Source organism: Salvelinus alpinus, chromosome 36 (genome assembly GCF_045679555.1).
Source record: "Salvelinus alpinus chromosome 36, SLU_Salpinus.1, whole genome shotgun sequence".
NCBI lineage: Eukaryota > Metazoa > Chordata > Actinopteri > Salmoniformes > Salmonidae > Salvelinus > Salvelinus alpinus.
In genome coordinates this window covers 18031522-18055487 of record NC_092121.1, presented here as the reverse complement: position 1 = coordinate 18055487, position 23966 = coordinate 18031522, and the positions used below count along the sequence as shown (strand labels likewise).

At 40.8% G+C, this 23966-nt stretch overlaps 2 protein-coding genes and 1 long non-coding RNA gene across 4 annotated transcripts; 1 reads left to right on the top strand and 2 right to left on the bottom strand.

The window, feature by feature from the left end:
* Positions 1 to 2312: 2312 nt before the first annotated feature.
* Positions 2313 to 4760, bottom strand: LOC139565049 (uncharacterized). Its single transcript, XR_011672856.1, has 2 exons — positions 4625 to 4760; positions 2313 to 3582 (listed from the first exon to the last, which is right to left on the bottom strand). It is a non-coding gene; the product is annotated as an uncharacterized lncRNA (long non-coding RNA).
* An 8551-nt stretch (positions 4761 to 13311) lies between these two features.
* LOC139564860 (transmembrane protein 100-like) lies at positions 13312 to 13728 on the bottom strand. Its single transcript, XM_071384698.1, has one exon. The coding sequence runs from the start codon at positions 13726 to 13728 to the stop codon at positions 13312 to 13314; it is 417 nt and encodes a 138-aa protein (XP_071240799.1).
* Positions 13729 to 16678: 2950 nt separating this feature from the next.
* On the top strand, positions 16679 to 22823 carry LOC139564846 (phosphatidylcholine transfer protein-like). 2 transcript variants are annotated; one of them, XM_071384686.1, is made up of 6 exons: positions 16679 to 16878; positions 19041 to 19158; positions 20580 to 20659; positions 21071 to 21242; positions 21416 to 21483; positions 22012 to 22823. In XM_071384686.1, the coding sequence occupies exons 4-6, from the start codon at positions 21113 to 21115 to the stop codon at positions 22090 to 22092; spliced, it is 279 nt and encodes a 92-aa protein (XP_071240787.1). In that variant the 5' UTR covers positions 16679 to 16878; positions 19041 to 19158; positions 20580 to 20659; positions 21071 to 21112; the 3' UTR covers positions 22093 to 22823. The 2 variants fall into 2 exon arrangements, with proteins under 2 accessions (XP_071240787.1, XP_071240788.1); XM_071384687.1 differs by lacking the exons at positions 16679 to 16878; positions 19041 to 19158 and having other exon boundaries at positions 20519 to 20659.
* Positions 22824 to 23966: the final 1143 nt, after the last annotated feature.

Sequence of the window (23966 nt, the reverse complement as noted above, 5' to 3'; positions counted from 1 at the left end):
TGCCAGGGCACACTTTGTAATATACTCCTCCTGAGTCCTGATTGAGATAGGGCAACAAGTCTGTCATCGATGAAAACATTACACTAGCAGAGCATCATACAAATGTCTATCAAGTAACATTTTGACAAAGTAGTGAAGCAAGATGACAATGAACGCTCACTGAAAGGGGCAGACCTGTCTCTCTTGAAAAATGAAAAATGATAACTGGTAATACTTTGTATCAAATTTAAACACTGAGGCATTTTGTGATGTAATAAATATTTGAGCTACGTGCAAAGATATGGTTTGAAAACTGCAACCATTTTTCAGTCAGTTGCAGTTCCCTCTCATGTCGTGTAACACAAACCACTGTTAATAGTACAGCTCCTGAATTCCATGTTGATTATCAGATGTGACATTTCTTCTTTTAGAACAGGCTGTAGGCTTCTGTGATCCACCAGAGCTTTCTAAAAGACGGATTTCATGTGCATCAACACTGCACACACATGCCTCTCTCTTACCGTCTCAGACTGGTCTTCTGCAGGTCCAATCCTAGCATTGTCCTGGCCACCAGGGAAAAATACAGTCTAAAAAATAAATGTAGAAACAGATTTTAAAAAACATATATGTACAAAAGTTTATCCCGCTGCGATAATTCCAACAGGTGGTGGACTGAGTTCTTCAGCACCACAGTAGTCCTTCTAGAATCTAGACCATGGTGCTCTTCTTCTCCCTGAAGTCTGGACTGGGCTGAGGCTCATATGAGGTGACCATATTGGTCTGGTCCCAGCGTTGATGTTGCGGAGAAGGGGTGGTCTGCTGCATTACCACCAGTCTGATTGGGGATTGGGTAGGCACAGGGTCCGGCGCGTACTCCTTGGTCGGATCCTTGCCCCGGCAGTCATACATTATACAAGATATCAGGAACACCAGAAGCAAGATAACATAGCTGGCGATAAGGATGCAGAGGTTCAAAGTGACAGGATCAATCTCCGAGAAGTTTTCCTTAAAGCCCATGGTGGCTGCCTCATACTGTGCGGCCCACAGGCCCAGAAGAAACAGCTGGTGGATGGGACGGAGAATGGAAGACGGTCGCCTTCAGTGGAGCTGGAATCACTAAACTAGCAAGTGACAGCAGGGCTTTCTTTCTATCCTCGTCAATCTATCATCGTCAATCTCCTCTCTCTCTCTCTCTCTCTCTCTCTCTCTCTCTCTCTCTCTCTCTCTCTCTCTCTCTCTCTCTCTCTCTCTCTCTCTCTCTCTCTCAGATCACAGTGGATATGTGGCTTTGTGGTAAAAATACTTTAATCCATGCCATTCCTCCAACCTTGAATTTCTGTGATCAATGATTAAAGCTGCTCTGTTTAATAACTTAAGCCTCAGTTGTAATTTCAACAACTGAATCTCGTATAGGATTCTGCCCATTTAAAAAGGCCATTTTTGAAAGCCTGTGTTATATCACCAGAATCTGTTTATCAAGGGCATATTAATGTCGGAAACAGCACGGATTTAGAGAATTAACAGAAAAAGCAGGGTGGGGACGGACAGTCTGTCGTTAGTATGAACATGTGTATGACGCATTTATGAGTATTGTGTTCTGTGTGTCTGTCTCTGTGTGTGTGTGTGTGTGTGTGTGTGTGTGTGTGTGTGTGTGTGTGTGTGTGTGTAGTAGTAGTGTAATCTTAATCTTGATTGTGAGTGGGGATTGAGAGAGGGAGCCATCTGGCTAAATAGAGACCCGAGATAGCGACTTAAAAAGCTACTCAGATGTGAAAGAGGGGTCTTTGACTTTCATATTTTCAATGTTAAATATCAATGCAGGCATATTTATTGTGGTAAATATGTGTGATCAGTACTCTTCTGTTCACTGTGTGTAGCAGAGGATTGACACAGTCGTTGTAGGCTGCCGCTGCAGAGATATCAGAGAGTGGATTAACGGAATTGAAAGCGTTCCTATGAGGTCAATAATCTGTGCTGACGCATGTCAATTAAGGCAGTGCCATTTTTCATTTTCAAATACACATGCTCTGTGGAAGAGAAAACTTCCACCACAAGGACATTTCTTTACCATATATATTTACTGATATCTTTTTACTGAGTGAAGCTAATGTTGTTCCTGTGGTATGGTTTTCATCCTTTTGCTTTCAAGCGAGAGGGTTAGATGAGCAGCAGAGGGCAGTCATCATCGTCAACATGAGCTGCGCAGTAGGAACAGCACCATCTATAGGATGATAATCTGAACTTTGACCCAGATTGCCATCGCACACACACACACACACATACTCCTGTGTCTGTCATGTATGGGGACAGGCAAACAGTAATGTTCTACTTGATGTCGTTGGTAATCAATATTTGTTTATTAGGCACTTCAATACAAACAGATGAGATTTGATTGGTGCATTTTTATGAGTGCATACATGAGTTTTAGACTGTATTCTTGAACAAAGATAAAACCAGATAGATCCTATGTGAATTGATGAACTTCTAACAGCTCTGTTTTTAGAGTTCATGTTCCTCTGGATCAACTGGTCATTTATCAGGATGATTGTCTACAATGGACAAGCTCCAAACAGATGACATGGGTTTTTAGAACAAAGGACAGAGCAGTTTTAATTCAACAAAGTAAGAATTTCTTTTAAAAAGAGGTTTCATGTTTCCAAATACCATCAGAGGCTTAGTTAGGATTCACTGTTACTTCATAGCAGAACTGGATTTTCATGCCTTTAATACATTTTTAATGTTCTTGTGACCAATGTCAAAGGTTACAAAGATTTTTCATAGCCACACCAAAATGTCGTGATCTAACTGTCCATTTGGACATTGATTTAAAACAAGAGGGTTATTTTGGCTTCTGAAGGACAATCAGCACAATATTTCATGAAAGCTTATGAAGAAGACTAATGCCTTCTCTGTCTTTGAGTAAAAAGTCCTCATTGAGCAACCATGTCCTCTGACAGTCCTCTGCACGTCAGTCAGTTCGTCATCACTTGTTAATTTGGTCAAATTCCCAAAATGAGCATCTGGAAAAGGCTACGCCCTTGTGTGGCGGCCTCAGCATTAATACAGTCAGCCTGTCTGTTTGTGGATTGATATGCAGAACATTTTCAACCTGCATTTCTTTAGCAAACAACAACCTTATTTTTGGAGGCCAGAATTTCCTTCTGGGAAATGGTACATTTTGGCAATGAGATGACATTGTGGGTATGGATTAATATTGGTAAGGTCATTTGCAGCATTGCAATCCATATAGCTTAATTTTCAAGATTACTAAACAAAAAATAGCCCGTTGACATTGGGTTGAAGGAAAAGCTGAGGGATGTTTTTGTTGAGTTCTTTGGAAGTGATTCCAGGAGAGGATATGTCAGGTTTGTCTGTCTGTCCCATGCCCATGGGTGGGGTCTCTCTCCTGTTTACATCTGGGCCGGCGATCTTTCCCAGCTTCAGACCTGGTGCCAGGGTGTCCGGCCGTCTCCACGGGACTGGAAGCAGACAGACGCCCTGAGAGAGCTGGGGAGAAAGGATATGTAGAGAAACCTGCCGGAGGGCCTTGGGCCTTCCCATCTGTCGTCTCTGTCTGGATGGAGCCTTTCTGTTTGTGGATGTCTGAGGACGCAAGGGGAGTTAGTCTTTTCTTTGACTTTTCTGTTAACAAAAGCCTCACTTTCTGCTAGAGCACAAAGACTTTACCTACAAGGGAAAGAGACAAAACTCTGCTCAGTGCTTGTTTATTTTCCCAGCATGCCACTAATACTCGGTGGTGTCCCTCCCTCCATCAGACATATCCTGACCCCCCACCCTCACCCCCCCAAGTCCACAACAAATGAGTTACAAGGCATACACATTCAAAAGGTCCCTCCCTCTCTGCAATCCAACACAATGTGATAAATCGGCACTACAGGGCCCCAAGAGCCTTTCTCGCCTATACTAGCTTCACGTTCAAATACTGAACAGCATGGACCTTTGTCTTGACATGTATGTATTCAAGCACTCTTGTCTTTGTTGCCATGGTGTCTCTGTGGGCAACCATGAGGGTGCGCCAAATGTAGAAAGTTGTTACAACTTAACTGACATCAATCAAAAGGCAGCATGTTTACATTTTAGTTTAAAATGGTCTGTTTTACAGATCTGGTAATAATGACATTCAGTCGGCGGACACTGTGTTGTTTCTACTATTAACGAATGTAAGATATATTTTATACAAGTTTGGAGAGTTTAGCCATGCCAGTAAAAAAGATTGCAGAGGTTTCAGGCCCAGGCTTTTTTTAAATATATATTTTTAAACCAGAGTGCTAATTTTGTAATGCGTTAGTGTATCAATTTCTCGCAACAACCCATAAAATCGAGACCTCCTCGATGTGGCAAAGGTTTCCCTATGACGTTAGTGGGATATCATCTACTCCCAGTCCCTATCCTACATGACTGTTGCTGAGATCTGTTTCTATCTAAAGAATGGAGGAGTCAACCAAGAAAACATTTGTTGCTGAAAGGTTTAACTAAACTGAAGTTTCAAAGTATCAAAGTTTCCTTCCCCCATTAAATATACCATTCCACATCCGATTCCTTTACATAAGGGTTTAGTAAGTTTAGAAAAAAGATCAACGTAGACACAGCCCCCTTTACTGGACATAAGGGAACTATTACTCACTCGGAGTTGCCCAAGCGGCATACACAGTCATGAGGTGCTGAAGCCAGCAGATGTTGTGAACGTGTCCCTGTTCTTTGTGTCTTCAGTCTCCATGAGTTACTCCAGAGATGTTCCATGAGGTAAGCAAAGAGGCAGTGTTATGCAATCAAAAGACAGCTGAGGGCAGCTCCTGTTCGGCCGCAATGTGTACGAATACCACAGGAGAGACATACTGGTCCATGGGTACAGAGAGTAGAGGGGATCTAGACTGAGGAACCAGGGGGTTGAGGATTTGTTTCGTGTTGTGTTTATTTCCTTCAGAATTGTTTTTATGAATAGAATAACTTGTTTGATCAGGAAATTAGACCTGAACGGGAAGGAATCAATGTGTGGTGTGGTAAACCAAGCTTACACACACTCTACCCACAGATCTGTTATTTTGTTCATTCTATAGTAATTGTTACCACATTGCTGTATCATGTTGGCCAGACCTTCCTCAACATGTGTGAGGGGGTGTAGGCCTACCATGCACAGGTCATCACATATTGCACTGCCGGTCTAGCCCTATCTGATAGTGTTGCCATTAGTCTGCATTCTTGAAATTGGTCCCAAAACTTCCACACTTTACCTCTGTATGCACTGTGTCCTCAGACCCAAATAAGGGAGTGACCTAGCATCTAGCCTGATATATTAGTAGTGCATTATGATGACTGATTATTTCAGAGTAAAGGGACCATTAAATTGGACCAGGGTGAAGCCGTACCTCTCGGGGGGACAGCAGCTGGCAGGCGACTGGCGGACTGAGGCGCTCGCAGATCTGATAAAGGCCTAAAGGGAGCCTTTTCCTTCCTGAAAGGCGGACTGTTTGTGTTAGCCTGTCCTCCGTCTCTTCTTCTGGGTGTGGGAACCTGCTCCTCCCAAAGCTCATGGCTTCCTTTAGTCAAGGACCTCACAAAGCACGACCAGTCTGTGTACCATGTGACTTAAATTTAAAGCCCAGCCTGGGAGAGGAGCGCTTTTACAGTGGTGTTAAACCGCATGTGACACATGTAAAGACCCTTACCGAAACACCACATGAATCATTTAAATGTTTTTTAGACAGCACTAAATTACAGATGTAGGATTTTAATTTGATCACTCTTTTGTTGCTAAGAATTTTCTTGCACAGGAGGAAATGCAAACTTGTAGTGTATTCAAGGTTTTAAAAGGATTCTAAAGTTTGTCATTTCCACTTGAAAATATCAGACTTTATATGCATCTTTATGTAATACATGTATCACTAGCCACTTTAAACAATGCCACTTCTATATGTTTACATACCCTACATCATCTCATATGTATATACTGTACTCGATCTACTCCATCTTGCCTATGCCGTTCTGTACAATCACTCATTCATATATTTTTATGTACATATTCTTCATCCCTTTACACTTGTGTGTATAAGGTAGTTGTTGTGAATTGTTAGGTTAGATTACTCGTTGGTTATTACTGCATTGTCGGAACTAGAAGCACAAGCATTTCGCTACACTCGCATTAACATCTGCTAACCATGTGTATGTGACAAATCAAATGTGATTTGATTTGCCCTAACAAAAAATGTATCAACCCTTACAAAACATTTACATTAATTATAATTCACATCATAATTCACATTTCCTGTTCCTTCAGAATTATTTTCCTGCTGTACTAAACTGGCTCAAATTAAGATCCTACATCTGTAGCCTACTTAGACATGTATGTAATATGCAGTAATAGGATTTCAATTAACTGTTTTACTCTATATGAAGCCTGTGTAATCCTTTGTAACACTCTTCTCTGGCCATATGTCTCAGAACACATTTCAACCTATAGCAATGTTCAACATACTCAGGAGGACAGAGGGCTGTCGACAAGGGTTTTCTTTCTCCGTCTAATGCGTTGTTGACTTGTTTTATTTGCTTTAAATCTCACTCAATATCAAAGAGACACTTTCGCCTTGCAGCTCCAGAGGACCTCATATTTACACGTGCGTCCCATTGGCCACAGTAATAAGTCATTGGGGCACTACAAAACAGATGCCCTGACTGTGTCCCCTCTCCATTGTCCTGCATACGTTATCAGAAATGCTGCTGTTCTCTTCCCTAGGGAGCGCTCAGAAGAACGTCCAGAGCTGATTAAAAGCATGCCGAATTACACCCCGAGACCACATTAAACGCTCCCCCACTGTTTCCCACAGTAACCTATTCACACTTGTTCAAGATTAGGTGGTGCTTGGAGCTGGGGTCCCACTACTCTCAGCTGGGCCACATTCCCTTGTTGTGCTCTGTGTGACCAGGTCTGACCAAGTCCTAGGCTCCCAGGCTGGTTTATGGGGCCATAGATTCTGGGTGTGAAAGTTACCTGACAGAGTGTGGCAAGTAGGAGAGCCTCTGGGCTTTCACTTCATGTCACATAAGGGCAGAAGAAGGTAAATAAATATACATTTCTGTCTTGGTCTCCATTAATGCATTCAAGGATGAAGCGTTTAGGTTATTCCCTCAATATTCTTTCATTTCCCCCAAAAGATCAATACATTTATAGCATAACTGTATTAGTTTATCTGTTGAGGAATATCAAGGTGGTAACCTAACCAACAGCAGAAGTAGAAGTTTCTACTTACCATTCAAAAAGATCTATGAAATGGAGTTTTTGAACGCCTATAGAGGAAAATCCAACCCTTTACAAAGTAGCTCAGCTGTTCAGATGAAAGGAAACCAAGTGCTGTGAAGAAGCTACTTCCCATGACATCATTGTGTTTGTTAAATGACCTCTGCAGCTGTGTCAGACACACCTTGTCATTTCCTCCCTAAACCATTCCAATGATTTAGTTAATTTACTTAGGGGAAAAGACTGGCCATGCTTGCCAAGATGTTTCTTGGCACACATGCAAGAATATGGTACTGGAAAGAGTGAACACCTTGCATGTATTATTGCAGTTTAACCAATTACACTTGAGGTCTTCCAGCATTAACTCACTGTCCACAATGTTTCTTTACAGTAAACTGATATTCTAGACACAGGAGTTTTTATCCACTGTTTTGTGATTTAAAAATATATATCCTTTTGCAGCATATGTACTTTGGCATATTGTCTATTATTTGATCAATGAGGGGGTGCAGTTTTCATCTGCATTGTGTATTTTTCTCAAATACTTCTGGCATGAGCATTTGCATACATGCATGCACACACGCACATGCGCGGGCACACACACACACACACACACACACACACACACACACACACACTTTAATTAAGGTGGAAGTGCAAAGAATAAACACGGATTAATAGATAACTATTCAATTACAGCTGTTTCCCAATCCCTGGTTTCAAAGGAGAACTTGCAAATTACAAACAGATTTCCTGAGGCAGAGTTGGTAAACACTGTGGAAGTCGCTTTTTTCCTGTTGGTGTCAGAGTTTGACATGAAACAGCCTTGTTGGTCTTTTACACCATGACAGGAGTGATTGTTCCTCTGTTGTTCCAACAAGGGTACAAGGATTAGATTGTTTCAGGGTGAGAACTTCTTTCAAGATCAACATTGAGCCAACATATTTACCATGAATAACATATCCACTGTCTGTTCATACTATTTATCTCTCTAAGCTTTTTGCAATGCATTGTACATCACAAGATACAACATACACCATGGTCCAACAGAAATTCGGCCAACTATCCTGTATTATGTATCACAGTGAAACCAAACTCTGACCATGTGTGTTCTCATTCCTCTTTTCAGACAAATGGATTAAATGTATCTTCATGCTCGACGGAGTCAACAATACAGTCACAATAGGATGTCACTTTTGTGGTTTCCCTTTGTGCCGTTTTGACGTCCTTACGTCTTTGTTGCATGATGGGAATCATTTTCACTCTTTTCCAGCAGGCAGCTGGTTGAGGCTCACTATGTTTGAGAGAGGTCTTGATGAGGAAAGAGAAACAAAGGGAAAACACTGTTAGCAGTACACTCCTTGGTTTAATTAGGAAGTCTGTGGGGAGAGAGACAGAAGGGTGGCTGGCTACAAGGAGACAAGAGGTAAAATACTACACAGTACAATCGATTAGAATATGAATGTGCTAGTTCAACAGTTGGTCGTTGTTAGGCATTGGGGGAGCTGCAGCTGCTTCAATCGTCAAGATTGTATCAGTCAAGATGGCCTTTTGTTATGGCTGAAGAGAGCCCTGTAGTCTGAATAAGAATTTAGGGAAATAATACAAAACAAAATTAAAGTTTCTAGAGGCCCTGACCCACTACCCTTCCAAGGTTCTACACAATGTCCAAACTCAATAACGTCACAGTGTCTATTGATCTTGCATTGTTTGTTGTTCAGACTTATTTTACTCTGCTGAGAGTTGTTCATGTCAAATTGAATCAAGATTCAAAACTCAAGTTAAACTGCCAGATACAAGAGGGTGAAGAACTTTACAGTTTTAAAAAAGGCTTTAAAAAGCAGTGTTTAAGTTTTTCTTTTAAAACAACAGTGGGAAATTGTGGGTTGAACTGAGATTTAATGGCGATCCAGTGCATCCTCTATCCCTCTGAGTTGTTGAGTTTGTCAGGAAGGGCTTTACCTCCAGTGTGCATGGGAATGAGGACATGCCATGGGTTAGGACCCCAGAGGCAGCGGGCAGGCAGCACTTCAGACACCTCTTTGAGAGCTGTTGGCACAGCATGAAAGAAAAGACAGTCTTGGGCAGTGCCAGTGAAGATAACTGTTGTGAATGCCATAGTGACTTTTCTGTTCCTTTTAAGGTAAAATGTACTTCTTGGATAATGGATGTAGTCTGGATTTCTTCCAATAAAAGTTATTAATATGTATATCCTCTCCCAGCTATCACAATAATAATTTGTTTAAGAGAACTACCACCATAACTGTGGTTAACGATCGCCTTGAAATACTTTTTGATAAGCGATGTATTTATCTTGGAGGGTGTGCACTTAGTACCTTTCAGAAGGAGCAGGAAGAAAACATTGCTTGACGAGGCGCTTGAAATATAGATTTGAATTTTTGAAGTGCTGAACCAATACATGGAATTTAGCAGTGTTTCAGTGGTTGCTCTTTCAGTTATCAAGAACATGGGCCAATGTTGAAATTCAGCAGAGGCACAAACTTAAAAGTTTGGAACTCCAAGTGAACAAATATTTCTGACAGTGAAAATTTGAGAAGGCAAGCATTCTTACAAGCGACTGCTGCAACAATCTAATCAAAACCCTCTCCTGATTGCCAAGGTTCCACTTTTGTTGTATCCACTGACATAACCATCAAAGAGCTGCTCACGTTCAAGAAATGGGAGGGTTGTGTCTGATAAGCAGGCTAGCTGCCTATTGTTTCCTGCATCAGCTGGCCTGTACCCATGGTCGCTGAGTGTCAGGTGGGGTGAGTTTACAGAGGAAGTAGTGACATGGGCCAATCCTCCAGGGGAAAGGTGGCTGACGCACTCTCCAGCTCTTTAACCCTCCGGCCCTTGTAGAGCAACTAAACAGTCACTCCCCAGCTCTTTAACCAACAAACCCTTGTAGAGCAACTAAACAGTCACTCTCAATCTGCCCATGTAGAGCAACTAAACAGTCACTCTCCATCGCTTTAACCCACCAGCCCTTGTAGAGCAACTAAACAGTCACTCCCCAGCTCTTTAACCCACCAGCCCTTGTAGAGCAACTAAACAGTCACTCTCCATGTCTTTAACCCAACAGCCCTTGTAGAGCAACTTAAAAGTCACCTCAAAATGAATTTACAAGGGTTTGGACTTACGAGAAGCTCTGACCATAGAATACTTCAAATGACAGTTTCACATTGATCAGAAACCCAGTTCTAATATTCATAACAGCAACGTATCTCTTGAAGTGAATATTTGTAACACCTTTTTCAAGTAAACAATCCACAATTATTAGGATATGGTTAGCTGTTTTTCCATTTGGGCTGGACTGTACAAGAACATGACCAGTCTTATTTGTGTGCAGACACCTAATGTGAGAATTTGTCTTCCTTTACACCAACAGCCCTAACAGCCTAATGATAACAGGGTGAGCTCACAAGCAACGATGAAAAAAATATTTCTCAAACATTGACCTCATATTCCAGGTCAACCAAGGTCATTGACTGGACGTCATTTGAAATAGAAGCTGTAATAAATAAGCCCTTTGCTCCTCTGGTACCACATATTTTGATGATTTCAAGCTGTTTATGGTTAAGTCATGCTTCTCTGGTGTTTTTTTTATCAAGTATTTGATTGAAAGTAACTGACTGAAAAGGATCCCTGTAATGTTGACCTCATTACTTTTAATTGTGCTCATCCCATTCTGGCTTGTAACAGCTAGCCATTATGGGCTTCTTCAATTCAATTAAAATAATTTGATCCAATCTCACTTTTGTCTTATTCATAAACATAATTATCTGCTTGGCAGTCCCTGGAACAAAAAAAGTGACGTACACCAAATTCAGAAAGAGGGTACGGTTGTGGAGAGCACAACCAAATCCCATATCAGGTCACCCATTTTTTCCAACTTCACTGCCTCTTAGCCCTAGCTGCTGGTAACCTGTCATGCGGAAAAGTGACACATCTTACTAAGTGATTAACATTTGGTCTCAGAGTCAGGTGTCTGAATGACTCCATTCTCTCCCTATAAGGAGCTTCCCTATGCGTGGGGTAAAGTTCGCCCTCAAAAGTGACAAAGTGTGTTGTAGGTGCTCCTCTGACGCAAGCAAACCATTTAGTTGTAGTGTCTGGTGTCACAGGGACGCATAGCAACGCAAATGCTGCCTATAAATATACCTCCGCGTCTGTGCTATTTTAAACCAAGTCAAACAGAAGAGTTCAACTTCCTTTTACCTTTGGGAATTTATGTATTGGAAGGTATAATGAAGTATTGATTCTGTTGGCCAACTGAGCACTGTTATGCAGATTATTTGGACTTTACTATATAGTGGAAGAAACGGTAGAAGTGATTTCTCAGCTGTCAAAGCATACAGTGATGTCACCTTTGGCAGCTACATAATTTGATCCTGACAGAGGTACAAAACAACAACAAATAGTTAATACATTGTAATATTAGAAAAAATATTAAGTAGATATTAATACTGTAACTTATTTATATAATACATAAACAATATTTATTATCCTTATCACGAACACATTTCTATCACTGCAAATTAATGAAATGTAATCCGAGGCAAACCTGCCCTCAAAGCAGTTTAAATAATCAACAAAGGGCAGAACAAGTGCATAAGGTTGAATACACAATGGAACCCCAAGATAAGGAGTTGGACTTAGTGGTGTACGTCAGGAGAGAAAGACACACTTCCTTCAATTCACTATTGAATGTTCAAGTCACACCACTTAACTGCTTTTAGCAGTTATGCCCTACTCTTTCTTCTTTGACAAATACATTAAGTGAGAGACATTCTATTATGTCATTTCAGTCATTAAAAACCCCAAAGCTGAAATAGACCATGTGTGGTTGTGTTAAACAGAAAGATAATTTCATTTGATATGTCAAGCTAATAGCTGATATGAGCCAGACTGTCTCATGGAACACTTCGACTTCTCCCCTATATATCAGCTATTCTCTTCAGAATACATACATAGTGAACCTTTGGATCATGAAAACGGACACAAATGAAATGTTTAAATATGGATGAGAGTTTATTAAACCTCACTATAACCTATTAACAATTGATGTACTGTTAACAGAGAAGTCATACATAAAAATGATTATATTAAAGTGGAATAAAATACTAGAACATTTCATATCGCTCAACATATGAAATACATTTACTGACAATGGCAAGTACTGTAGTGACAACAAGACTGTGGCAAGATGCTAGTAATTCCAAAGAATCTTGTTGTCATAGTTACATAGAACACCATGTTAGTCATGGTGTGGAACAAAGTGCTTACAGAGAATACTTAATAAAGGTTAATTCGATGTAAATTACATTTAGTCAATAATCATATTCCCTCATAATGCAATATTACCTATAACATCATAGGTACATCATAGGTACTATACATAATTACTGTGTGACATCTAATTGACTTTATCTCTGAGCTCGACTTGTTTCAGAGAATACGATAATAAACATCAAACAAAAACAACACGTTTTTGTGTCCCCATAATGCCAATATATATCATTACATATTAACATGTAAGTACCATATTCCCATGTCAGGTACTTGAACATAATTCTGTGTGAAATGAAAAGGAACAATCAGACTTAATGAGAGATGTTATGCCTAAAACATGGTAAATAAAGCATGATTCATTGTTCTGGATTTTCCCATATCCCCCTCCTTTCAGACCACTATCCCCCCCAGTAAATCTAAGACACCAGATGCAACAGTAGATTAATGGGAAACATCCTCTCCATTGCTTTGTACAGTGGTAATTTGTCTTAATTTTGATACATTCAGTTTGGCTGTCTGCCCAGCTTCCCAGATGTGACCAGTCTGTTTGACAGATTAAAAACCCAACAACTTCATGAAAGCTAAGACGTTTTGACTTGCTTAGCCTAGAGACAGTCTGATGTCAAAGCCTTGCAGGTCAACGACCCACCACATAGACGTTGGTCAGTCATGAAAACATCTGGATACAGCTGTCTCCACTCCGCTTTCAAATGAACCACCTCTGTTTCCTCTCGCACCCAAACATATCACAGACTTATTTCTCTCCTGATGATCAGTCTTTCCCTTCATGCAAAGATGCTCCTCTGGTTTGCGACCAATGCAGTTTGGCTTTCCCTCCGCCTCTCCTTCTTTCTCTCAAGTCTCGTCTTCCAGCATACCGCACTTAGCGCCAATAGCACCAGTCCAGCAGATAGTAGCACCAGCCCAAAGTAGGAGATGGTGGACCCATGTGAGTTGAAGCTGTAGGCCACAGAAGTGACCACGATACCGGCAATGAGAATGACCACACCAAACGGCACTGTGCAGCGATAGCAGGAGAGTTCTGCACCACCTGTGGCCGCGTTCAGTTGGATTTCAGTGACCAAAGGGATAGCTACTATAGTCACAGTCGGAGTGTGGTCATTGATGTTGGCCTTCTCCACGACAGCTCTTTCTGGGGCTGCTGGCACTGTCATGGTGTCTTTACTGGGTTCCTCTGGCATCGCAGGATCCAGCATCAAAGTTTTGCTTCTTTCCAACCACAGATGTATCCTCACTTTAACCACAGATAGGTCTTCACTTTTTATATCCTGAGGTTGTTCTGTCAGCGTGTCCCAATCTATGTGAAGAAATATATAATTTGTTATGTCATACTGAAGGGAGTGTCAAAATCAATATGTTCCTCAACATGTTGCCCAATTGTAGCCTCACTGGACATAATAAAATAGGCCTAAACAATCTTTTAAGTAGCTATTATGTGAATGCACATGGCCTCAGTCGGAATTGTTGACAGCTTAAGACATGAGCCTTCGTTTGGCACTTAGTAACTCCAGGCAACCTCCTTGCACAATGCTAGCCTCTGGCCCAGCAAAGTCAGAAATTGGCTGAATGACGCAGAACCACTCCACCTTGCACAAGCTGTCACATTCCCTGGAGAGCGTGGGAGATGGCATTACAAACTACTCCGTGTAATGCGAGCAGCCTCAAAATTATCAGCAATTTCACAAGCAGTCATTCTTTCTCCATGTCTGCAAACTTAGAAAATATAATAAAAAATTTAATTCAAGATGCTTGTTATAAAACATTAGTCCATGTCATAACATCTTAGAAATGTATTACTCTAATAGGCCTAGTGCAAAATTGTAGACCTTTTGCAATTGATAGGCTATATGGAATATATTTCACTTATAGTCCTATTTATTGTAGTAGGCCTAGTCCTTTATTATAGAAACCTTTGTTGATGAGGTCCCTGATAGAAAAAATACATTAATTTCACATGTGAACATGTGAAGTGTTCCAAAAACACATGTTTTCATGTGATCACATGTGATCGTATGTGAAGTTAATGTGATAACATGTGACAACAAGTAAAGCAACATGTGATAGATAACATGAAACTACACATGTGAAATGTTCCAAAAACCAATTTTCACATGATTTCACAAGTACAATTTAATGTGAAATTATGTGATTTTACACATGTAAAATCATGCGGTTTTGCTGTAAGGGGTGTTATGTTTGAATTGAATTTCAATGTGTCTAGAAAGTTAGTGATGGAAAATATTGTAGCCTTAGCTGTGCCACATGCATAGTCTACCTACCATATATAAACATGTTATCTCAAGTTGTTATAATGATTACATAAAAGGAAACATATCATGTATGAGGAAAAGTGTTTGGGTTGGAGAGATCGAGTTTTACGCGTGGACCAACTTCCGATAAACACACAGTGAATATTGTGCGATGAAGAAAATAATCTGCATGTTCGATAAGTGTCTAACGAAGTGTTTAAACTTACCTTGCACGCGTTTTCCATGCCCGCACCGTTTAAAATGTGGTTTTGCCCATCGATGAATAAAACATGGACTGTAATACGCTTTTGTATTCCAGTAACTCCGTATACTTTCGAAAGCCGACACAAGTGGGACTCCCTTCCGTCTTTATGTACATTAAATTATAAGCCAGATTCAATGTGTAGGTCCAGAACACAGTTTCACTCTCCACTTCGCTCAGCCAGTCTACAGCTCGCACCGTAAACGCTGTGTTGGAATTTGACTCCCATTCATCGGATGTCCCCTGTGCGTTTCCTCCTGTGTAAGAAAACGACTGTTTGACTGCCATCTTCTTGCATTGCAAGCACGTTTGTAGAATATCGGTGGCTATGGGGGTGGGGTGAACCAAAAGCGGGCCACAGGTTTTTATTATTATATTGGCTTCAGAGGAGGGGGGACCTTTTAACCTCTTTTGACTAAGGCAGGGCCAACATGAAGCACAGCTGTTGGGATGTCCAGACACATTTATATAGCCTAGAACTGCCCAATAGGCCTTTGAAGCAGATGTTGGCTAATATGAAGATGAGTAATAGCAGTTGACATAATAAAATATTATCACATCATTACAAACAAACATACACACACACACACAAACATACAACAACATACAACATACAAACACACACACTTGAGCCTACAAGAATATCCATGCACATATCTTCATGTTTGGTTATTTTTAATTAAAACAAGGGACTCTCTAAGATGAATTACATATGGTCTATCAAACTGGGAGCATGGTTCATAGGACCTATGTGTCTGGAAATTCATGCTGTCACACCCATGCTATGCCTGTGATCCAATGGCAGCCACCAGGGCCTGTGGATGGGATATGCCTACTGCCTGTAACACAAGTGCTCCCCAAGACAGATCTGACACATAGTAATGTGATACAGGGTGTTGTCTTGTCTCTTCCTTCCTGCAGTAAATCCCTTCCCAAAAAGAGACAGTGGCAACGGGAAATCATGGCTCTTCCACAACCCTTAGCTGGACCATATACTGTCCGGCTGGAAAACTGATTTTAGTAATATGACATATCTCTAAACTATCCCTCAGAGGCACTTATGGAGTGACATATTTTAGAGTGATTATCATTTGGGCCTACCTTCAATCAGTGGCATATGTAAATGCTGAATTCGCCTGGTGTGTTGGCAAAAGAAGAGTGCAAAGGATGCTAAACCACAGATCCAGGGTTCTACCTCTGGAAGTTCCTAAAGGCATTGATATATTTTATTAAAACCACCAGATGTAGCTTATCCTATATTTGAAATAGCCTACAGTTTTGGGATTTCTGAATGGAATGGGAGTGGTTAACCTCAGAATAATCATCAACAAGCAACTGAGACAGGGCACCAGCAGGACACAAAGCATTACAGATTATGTTTCCTCTCTATTGTAATTGGAGATGGTCAGTGCTTTCAAATTATATTTTTCCTTGGATGGCACTTCAATTTGGAGGTGGGATAGACAAAGGAGCATTCCAAAAACATTACAGTGCAGTGCAGATAGTCATTAACCACACACACACACGCACAGTTTAAATCCAAAATACAATTTCAATAACAAAAATAAATAGATAGTGATTCTAAGTATATCACTGGAATGACTGACGCACTTCAGCACACGCACGGCGTCTGAAGCGCACACACGGAGTCCTAGATCACATGATCAAATGTCAGAGCACGGTTTGAAAACATGTCGCTGCACTTTACAGATGAGGAATTTCTGGAGGCATGGAAGGAATTAGATAAACCTCAGTTGGAGGGGGGATGGGAGTTTTTCACAGAGACAATGGGTGTCAAAATCTACCGGCTGTATGACAAGGTACATTTTAGTTACTGTTTTGAGACAGGAATAGAAAGTGAAAAGTGCTGTGTTAGCTTATCGGCGGTTAGCGTCGTTAGCTGGCGAAGCAATCGTTTATTCATTGTGATTATGCCGATTGGCGTGATTGAATGACGCACTGGCATCGATCTGTTGGATGTGCTCGCACGTAGACTATTTTCACGTTTCAGACGTTGTATTATTTTCACGTCGAAAAGGAAATTTACATGAAATAGCATAGCAGATTTTGTGAGTAGCCTACGTTAGACTCGAGCAACAGGCCCACTGGCAAAATGCGGAAGTCGCTATTCGTTATCATCAACTAAAGTGTTTTAAACGTCATATTGATGATTGAGTAGGCTAGGGGAGAGTGGGGTAAATTGAGCCATTCAGAATTCATGTAATCATTAGTTTTGAAAGCATACTGTAGCTTGTCCAAAAAAAGTGGCCATTTGCCACAACTTACCTCCGCAATTCAACACAATTACGATCGCTTTTTTGTATTTCAGTCATTTTAGCATATTTTAATAAGGCTTAACACCTAAAAAAAACAACTTTGTACCTATTTAAAAAAAAAACATAGGCCAGGCCCTGTTGTTACCTCATATCCCAGCAATAATGCCTTGCATTATGCCTGGAAAGAAAACACTTCAATTTGCTCAACTTACCCCAAGGCAAACACTTTGACTATATTCGCCCACACAGGTACAATGATTCATTTTTATGCTAGGTTTAAAAGAAAAATCCAAATCAAATCATCAAATGTTATTTGTCACGTGCTGAATACAACAGGTGTAGACCTTAGAGTGAAATGCTTACCTGCAAGCCCTTAACCAACAATGCAGTTTTAAGAAAAAAATAAGTGTTAAGAAAGTATTTACTAAATAAACTGAAGTAAACAATAAAAAATACTAATTAAGAAAATAGAAAAATAACAAATAATTAAAGAGCAACAATCACAGTAACGAAGCTATATACAGGGGCTACCGGTACAAACTCAATGTGCAGGGGCACAGGTTAGTCGAGGTAATTGAGGTAATATGTACATGTGGGTAAAGTGACTGTACATATATAATAAACAGAGACTAGCAGCAGTGTAAAAATGTGGGGGGTGAGGGGGTTAGTGCAAATAGTCTGGGTAGTCATTTGGTTAGCTGTTCAGGAGTCTTATGGCTTAGGGGTGGAAGCTGTTAAGAAGCCTTTTGGACCTAGACTTTTTGACCGCTTGCCGTGCGGTAGCAGAGAGGACAGTCTATTAATAGGGTGGCTGGAGTCTTTGGCAATTTTGAGGGCCTTCTTCTGATACCGCCTGGTATAGAGGACCTGGATGTCAGGAAGCTTGGCCTCAGTGATGCACTGGGTCGTACGCACTACCCTCTGTAGCGCTCGGAGGTCGAGCAGTTGCCAGGCGGTGATGCAACCAGTCAGGATGCTCTAATGGTGCAGCTGTAGAACTTTTTGAGGATCTGAGGACCCATGCCAAATCTTTTCAGTCTCCTGAGGGGGAGTACGCATTGTCATGCTCTCTTCACGACTGTCTTGGTGTGTTTGGACCATGACAGTTCGTTGGTGATGTGGACACCAAGGAACTTGAAGCTCTCGCCCTGCTCTAATACAGCCCCGTTGATGAGAATGGGGGCGTGCTCGGCCCTCCTTTTCCTGTAGTCCACAATCATCTCCTTTGTCTTGATCACATTTAGGGAGAAGTTGTTATCCTGGCACCACACTGCCAGGTCTCTGACCTCCTCCCTATAGGCTGTCTCATCGTTGTCGGTGATCAGGCCTACCACTGTAGTGTCGTCGGGAAAGTTAATGATGTTGTAGGCTAGAGATAGTGGGATGAATGGCACCCTCAGAAATATGCCAAATATTGCATTTTGTGCTGCGTCTGTTGGGTATGGTGTGCCAAATTGTAGTCTAGAACTTTACGCATGCTCAGACAGTACCTTTTCACAGAATGCATGTTTGTTTTTTATTAAACCCCCTGCCTAACTCTATCCCTAGCTCAAGTTTCTGGAGAAATAATATCCTGTGCAAATCCAGCACATTTTTTGCATGTTTCTCCAACTGGCAATAATCAGAGCCCTGTGGTACGGGATTAGTTACATTGTAGGTGTGGTATATATTTGGAAGAGATAACTTCTTTCATATGCTGTTCACAGGAAACTGGACTTTATGAATACAAAGTCTTTGGAGTGCTTGCCACCTGCACTCCAGAACTCTGTGCTGATGTCTACATGGACTTGCCCTAGCGGAAACAATGGGATGGATATGTCAAAGGTAAAGAGTAACGCAAACTCTCCCTAGATCGACTTTCTTCCATTCAAACCTCTTGTCGCACTCAACCCCTAATAAGGGCCATTTATAAGACTCATAACACATTCATAAGCAACTCAATTCTGTCAGTTTGGTTGAGTATTGATGACATGGTATTGCATATTAATGCTTGTTTTATATGTTGCTTTCTTATGCATGTGTTATTGTTCATATGTATAGCCCCTTTAACTCTTACTTAATTATCTAAAATATGAGCTCCACAAAATAGTTGAAACCATCACCTTTCCATTGTCCTTTTCTATTCACTCCTGTTTTCTATCCCTATCAAACCAATCATAACCAAGAATCCCTTTTATCTCCGTTTTCATGAGCATCGCAACAAGAGCACAGGGCCCGTTTGGCAGTTAATAACTTTTCTCATCTTTTATTCTCTCTTGCCTCCCCAACGTATCCAACAGGTAACATGTCTGTCCACCTGAATTTAGCCATAGACTGTAGCTATTGATGTCGTAGCTGGGTATTTAGCACTCTGGTATAGCCATGGGCTAATGTTGTTGTGTCCTTTGTGTATTAACATGCTTAATCAAATGTTCATATAAGCCTAGACTGTGTGAACAAACAAGGGAACTTGAAGATGTTCTTTCAAGGGCTTGTATCTTGAAAATGTCATTTTTTGTTTCGTCGACCCTCTGAGAAATTACCTACAGGTTCCATCTTAACAAGGTAGGCCTAAATCATTTGCCATATCTTGTTTTGGGATTTCCAAATACTGTACTGTTGTCCTTTTTCAAGAAGAGACAACAGGGTTATGGATATCCTGGAAATGATAACTAACTGAAGTAACACATTTGCCTCTCCCAGAGACTTGTTGCGTGAGAGGGTGGACTGGCTTTTCATTGGAAACACATCCTTGGCTTCAGCTCCTGACTGCCGTCAAGCTTTTTGCTGTTGAATAAAATTGTCATTTCAATAGATTAAATAGATGCTGTATTCTGAAAGTGCTGTTGGTGTCTTTGCTTGCACATGTGATTGTATCTTGGTGTGCGCTGTACACTCATAGAAAAAAGGGTTCCAAAAGGGTTCTGCGGTTGTCCCCATATGAGAACCCTTTTTGGTCCCAGGTAGAACCCTTTTGGGTTCCATTTAGAACCCCTTCCACAGGGGGTTCTACATGGAACCCAAAAGGGTTCTACCTGGAACCAAAAGGGTTCTACCTAGAATCAAAGGGGTTATTCGAAGAACCCCTTTTGGTTCTAGATAGCACCTTTTTTCCCTAAGTGCAGCCAGTGTTCTAGAAGATGTATGATTTAATAATGTAATGAATAGTATGACATTATAGTATAATACCTATAGTATAATAGATGACTGATGTTTCATGATGTAAGCACTGCTTTATTTTGTGTGTGCCTTTTTGTTTTTTGCAGAGCTGCATGAGAAGGACTATGATGGTCATTCAGCAATCTACTGGGAGGTGAAATACCCATTTCCTCTGTCAAACAGAGACGTATCCTTAATGAAGTAAAATGTCTAAATAAATAATACCTGTAGATAATATCAGGTCATCATGTTTCTCAGTAAAAGCAAATAGGCCTGTGCTTTTTTTTTTTTTTTTTTTTACTAAATACATACTCCCTATACAATATCACATAATCCTGTTCTATGTATTCACCCACCCACAATGTCTCAATCTTGCTTTTCTCTCTCTCCTCCTTTTCACATTTACAATGGGTCCGACATGGTGAAGTGAAACCAAGTATGGTTTATAGTATTAAGAGTAACGTGAGAAATGTATTGTTCTTTAGGCGACAACACGGGACAGTATATTTTCTCAAGGAGTAACTGATCCAGTCACAGGGTGTGGACCACATTAGACCATATTATCTCTACCAGGCTTCTTTAACAGTGTAAACCTCAGTACGTGTACGTCAGGGAGCGGAGGGACGTTGACGTGGACAGCATGAAGATCTGGGTGGTCCTGGCTAAGAGCTCCCCACAGTCCCCGTTACCAGAGAAGAGTGGGGTGCAGCGAGTGAATGACTACAAGCAGACTGTGGCCATGGAGAGTGATGGTGCCTGTGGCACTAAAGGTACTGCTCACTCTAGAGTACACCAGATCCAATCAGAACTCATCCCTGTAGTACCATTTTAAATGTCCATAGTGGAAACTGTTCAGTTGTGAACTTGAATCTGTTGTGGATCTGTCTGTGAAGTCACTTGCTTTTTATTGACAGACATTTACATTTGCATTATTTTCTTTCAGTCTTCATGAATTACTTTGATAACCCTGGTGGTAATATTCCAACCTGGCTTGTGAACTGGGCAGCCAAGGTGAGTTCAGACCCGAGTGCTGTCTAAAACCTAATAGGGTTCTTCGGCTGTTCCCATAGCAGAACCCTTTTTGATTCCCGGTAGAACCCTTTTGGTTCCAGGTAGAACCCTGTACACAGCGGGTTCTACATGGAATCAAAATGTGTCCTATCTGGAACCAGAAATGGTTATTCTATGGGGACAGCCGAAGAACCCTTTTGGAACCCTTTTTTCTAAGAGTGTAGCAGCTCATCTTTAGAATTACTATAGAATTAAGTACTATAGAATTAAGTACTATAGAATTAAGTACTATAGAATTAAGAAAACGGTTTGTTTACTCACATTTATATCTACTTGCCAGTTTTGAATGCCCCAAAGCATGCCCTGTTATCTCAATTGGAAGGCTTTATTCACGCTGTTAATCTCAAGCAGATGTTTTGTGTTAGGATGCCAATGGTTCCTCTCTGTTGCCCCATTTGGGTGTGTCTACTCTGCTAGTCTATCCATGACGTTCATTGACAAAGTCATCTACTCCCCGTGTTTCAACAGAGCGGAGTGCCTGCCTTCCTTACAGACATGCAGAAGGCTTGTGGCAATTACTCAAACTACTGCCAGAAGAACAAGAAATGAACGCCCTTTGTGGGAAGTCGCATCAAAGCCACAAGGATGGCATTTTTCAGCCCATCGTTCAATAAAGTCTACACTTACAGTGTCTGAGGGGCATTGTGGGTGTTTTGGGTATGGTTGGAGACTTATTACAAAGTCAATAGGTGAAAGTGGTGTTGGTGTAATCTGCAGCTGGATGTGGTACTGACTGGGGCATGTACTGTATTTTAGTTATTAGTTGTATAAAAAATATATATTTAAATTGAAGTTATCTGGTACTGACTTCCTACTCCTAGGGGTTGAGTGCGACAATGTTGCATTTGGGCTTGCCCACAGTAAGGGCTTGGATGAGATCTGTAGTGATCTACCCCCTGTTTTAACGAGTAATGTTTTTTTTGACTACAATGGCTTTTCCTTTTATTTTCCTGTTTGTTATGGTCAAATGTATGTTGTTTTTTAAATCCTACATTTTTTTTCATGTATGAATGTTCAGTCAATGAATGATATGCATTTTTGCACTTGTGATTAAGCACTGAAATCAAATCAACTTCCAAACCTACTGTTCAGCAGCCTATTAATTAGTGAATTATTAGTTTCTCAGCAGCTCTATTGAGGAATGATTTCTGTACTCTACAATGCAACATTGTTGCTTAGGCAAGCAGGGCTGAATCGAAAGCAGACTAGATTTTTATTTTGTATTTCCCTAATGGTCTTTTTGAATGTACATTAAAAAAAAAAAAGATTTTGTCCTATCATTAATAGTTGCCTGCACTGATTTGTTGTGATACTTGAAATTTACAAAAACACGATAATGAAATCGTTTAAGTTAATTATTCATATGTTGAATCTTCGAGAGCTAGGCCTATACCTCTTTATCCTTGTGTGGTTGCAATTAGGCCTCCAGTTCTATGGAGGTGATACCATCTAATACATATCAATAAAATGACGGATGAGATGAAGCACGGCATCATGCATTATTTAACTGAAACCTGTAGATGCTTTTCAAAACAGGACTATCACCTTCATCGAACACAATTTTTTTTTAAATGTATTTTCCACCTTTTGGCGTTGACCAATGAAATGAACTGTTTCTGTGGCTCGCGCTCCCCCTTGTGGTAAAAATGATACGTTCACGCCGCGCGGCCCTGATGTTGCCTGATGAAGTTGATATACTTTCCCTCACCTTTCAAATTTGATACATTGTATCTGTTAATTCAATTCTCTCACCGGAAGCACTGCTGTGTTTTGTAAAAACAAGTTATATTGAAGATAAATTGGCAGGGTATTTCTTGACATATGAAAAAGGTAGAGCCTAGCCTACGGTTAGCAGTCTAAGCCTACTTTTGCAAGTTTTATCTTAAAATTCGTCGACAGCATAAAATACGCGAGAGGCCGGAAAAACCGAACCTCATGAACAGTGATGATGATGAGTATGGTGAGTCCAATAGAATTTGTCTGGCTACATAGGTGCTTAGTTGTAACTAAGCGATGTTATTCTCATAGGCCTACTGTAGGTTGTGAGAAAGTGGACCCTACCTTCTTGTCAGGGGGTACTAACTGCAAGGTATTAGGAGTCAGGCAGGATTCAGCTGGAAGATGGGAGTATTTATTTACAGGTATAGAGGGTGAGATGAACCCATGGATATTGACAAGTTGACGAACAACACTGACAAACAGAAACATTACAGACTAGTGGTTAGAGCGTTAGACTAGTAACCGAAAGGCTGCAAGATCGAATCCCCGAGTTGACGAGGTAAAATCTGTCGTTCTGCCCCTGAACAAGGCAGTTTACTCACTATTCCTAGGCCGTCATTGAAAATAAGAATTTGTTCTTAACTGACTTGCCTAGTTAAATAAAGGTAAAACAAATAAACTAAAGGGCCCAAAATACAGAAGTT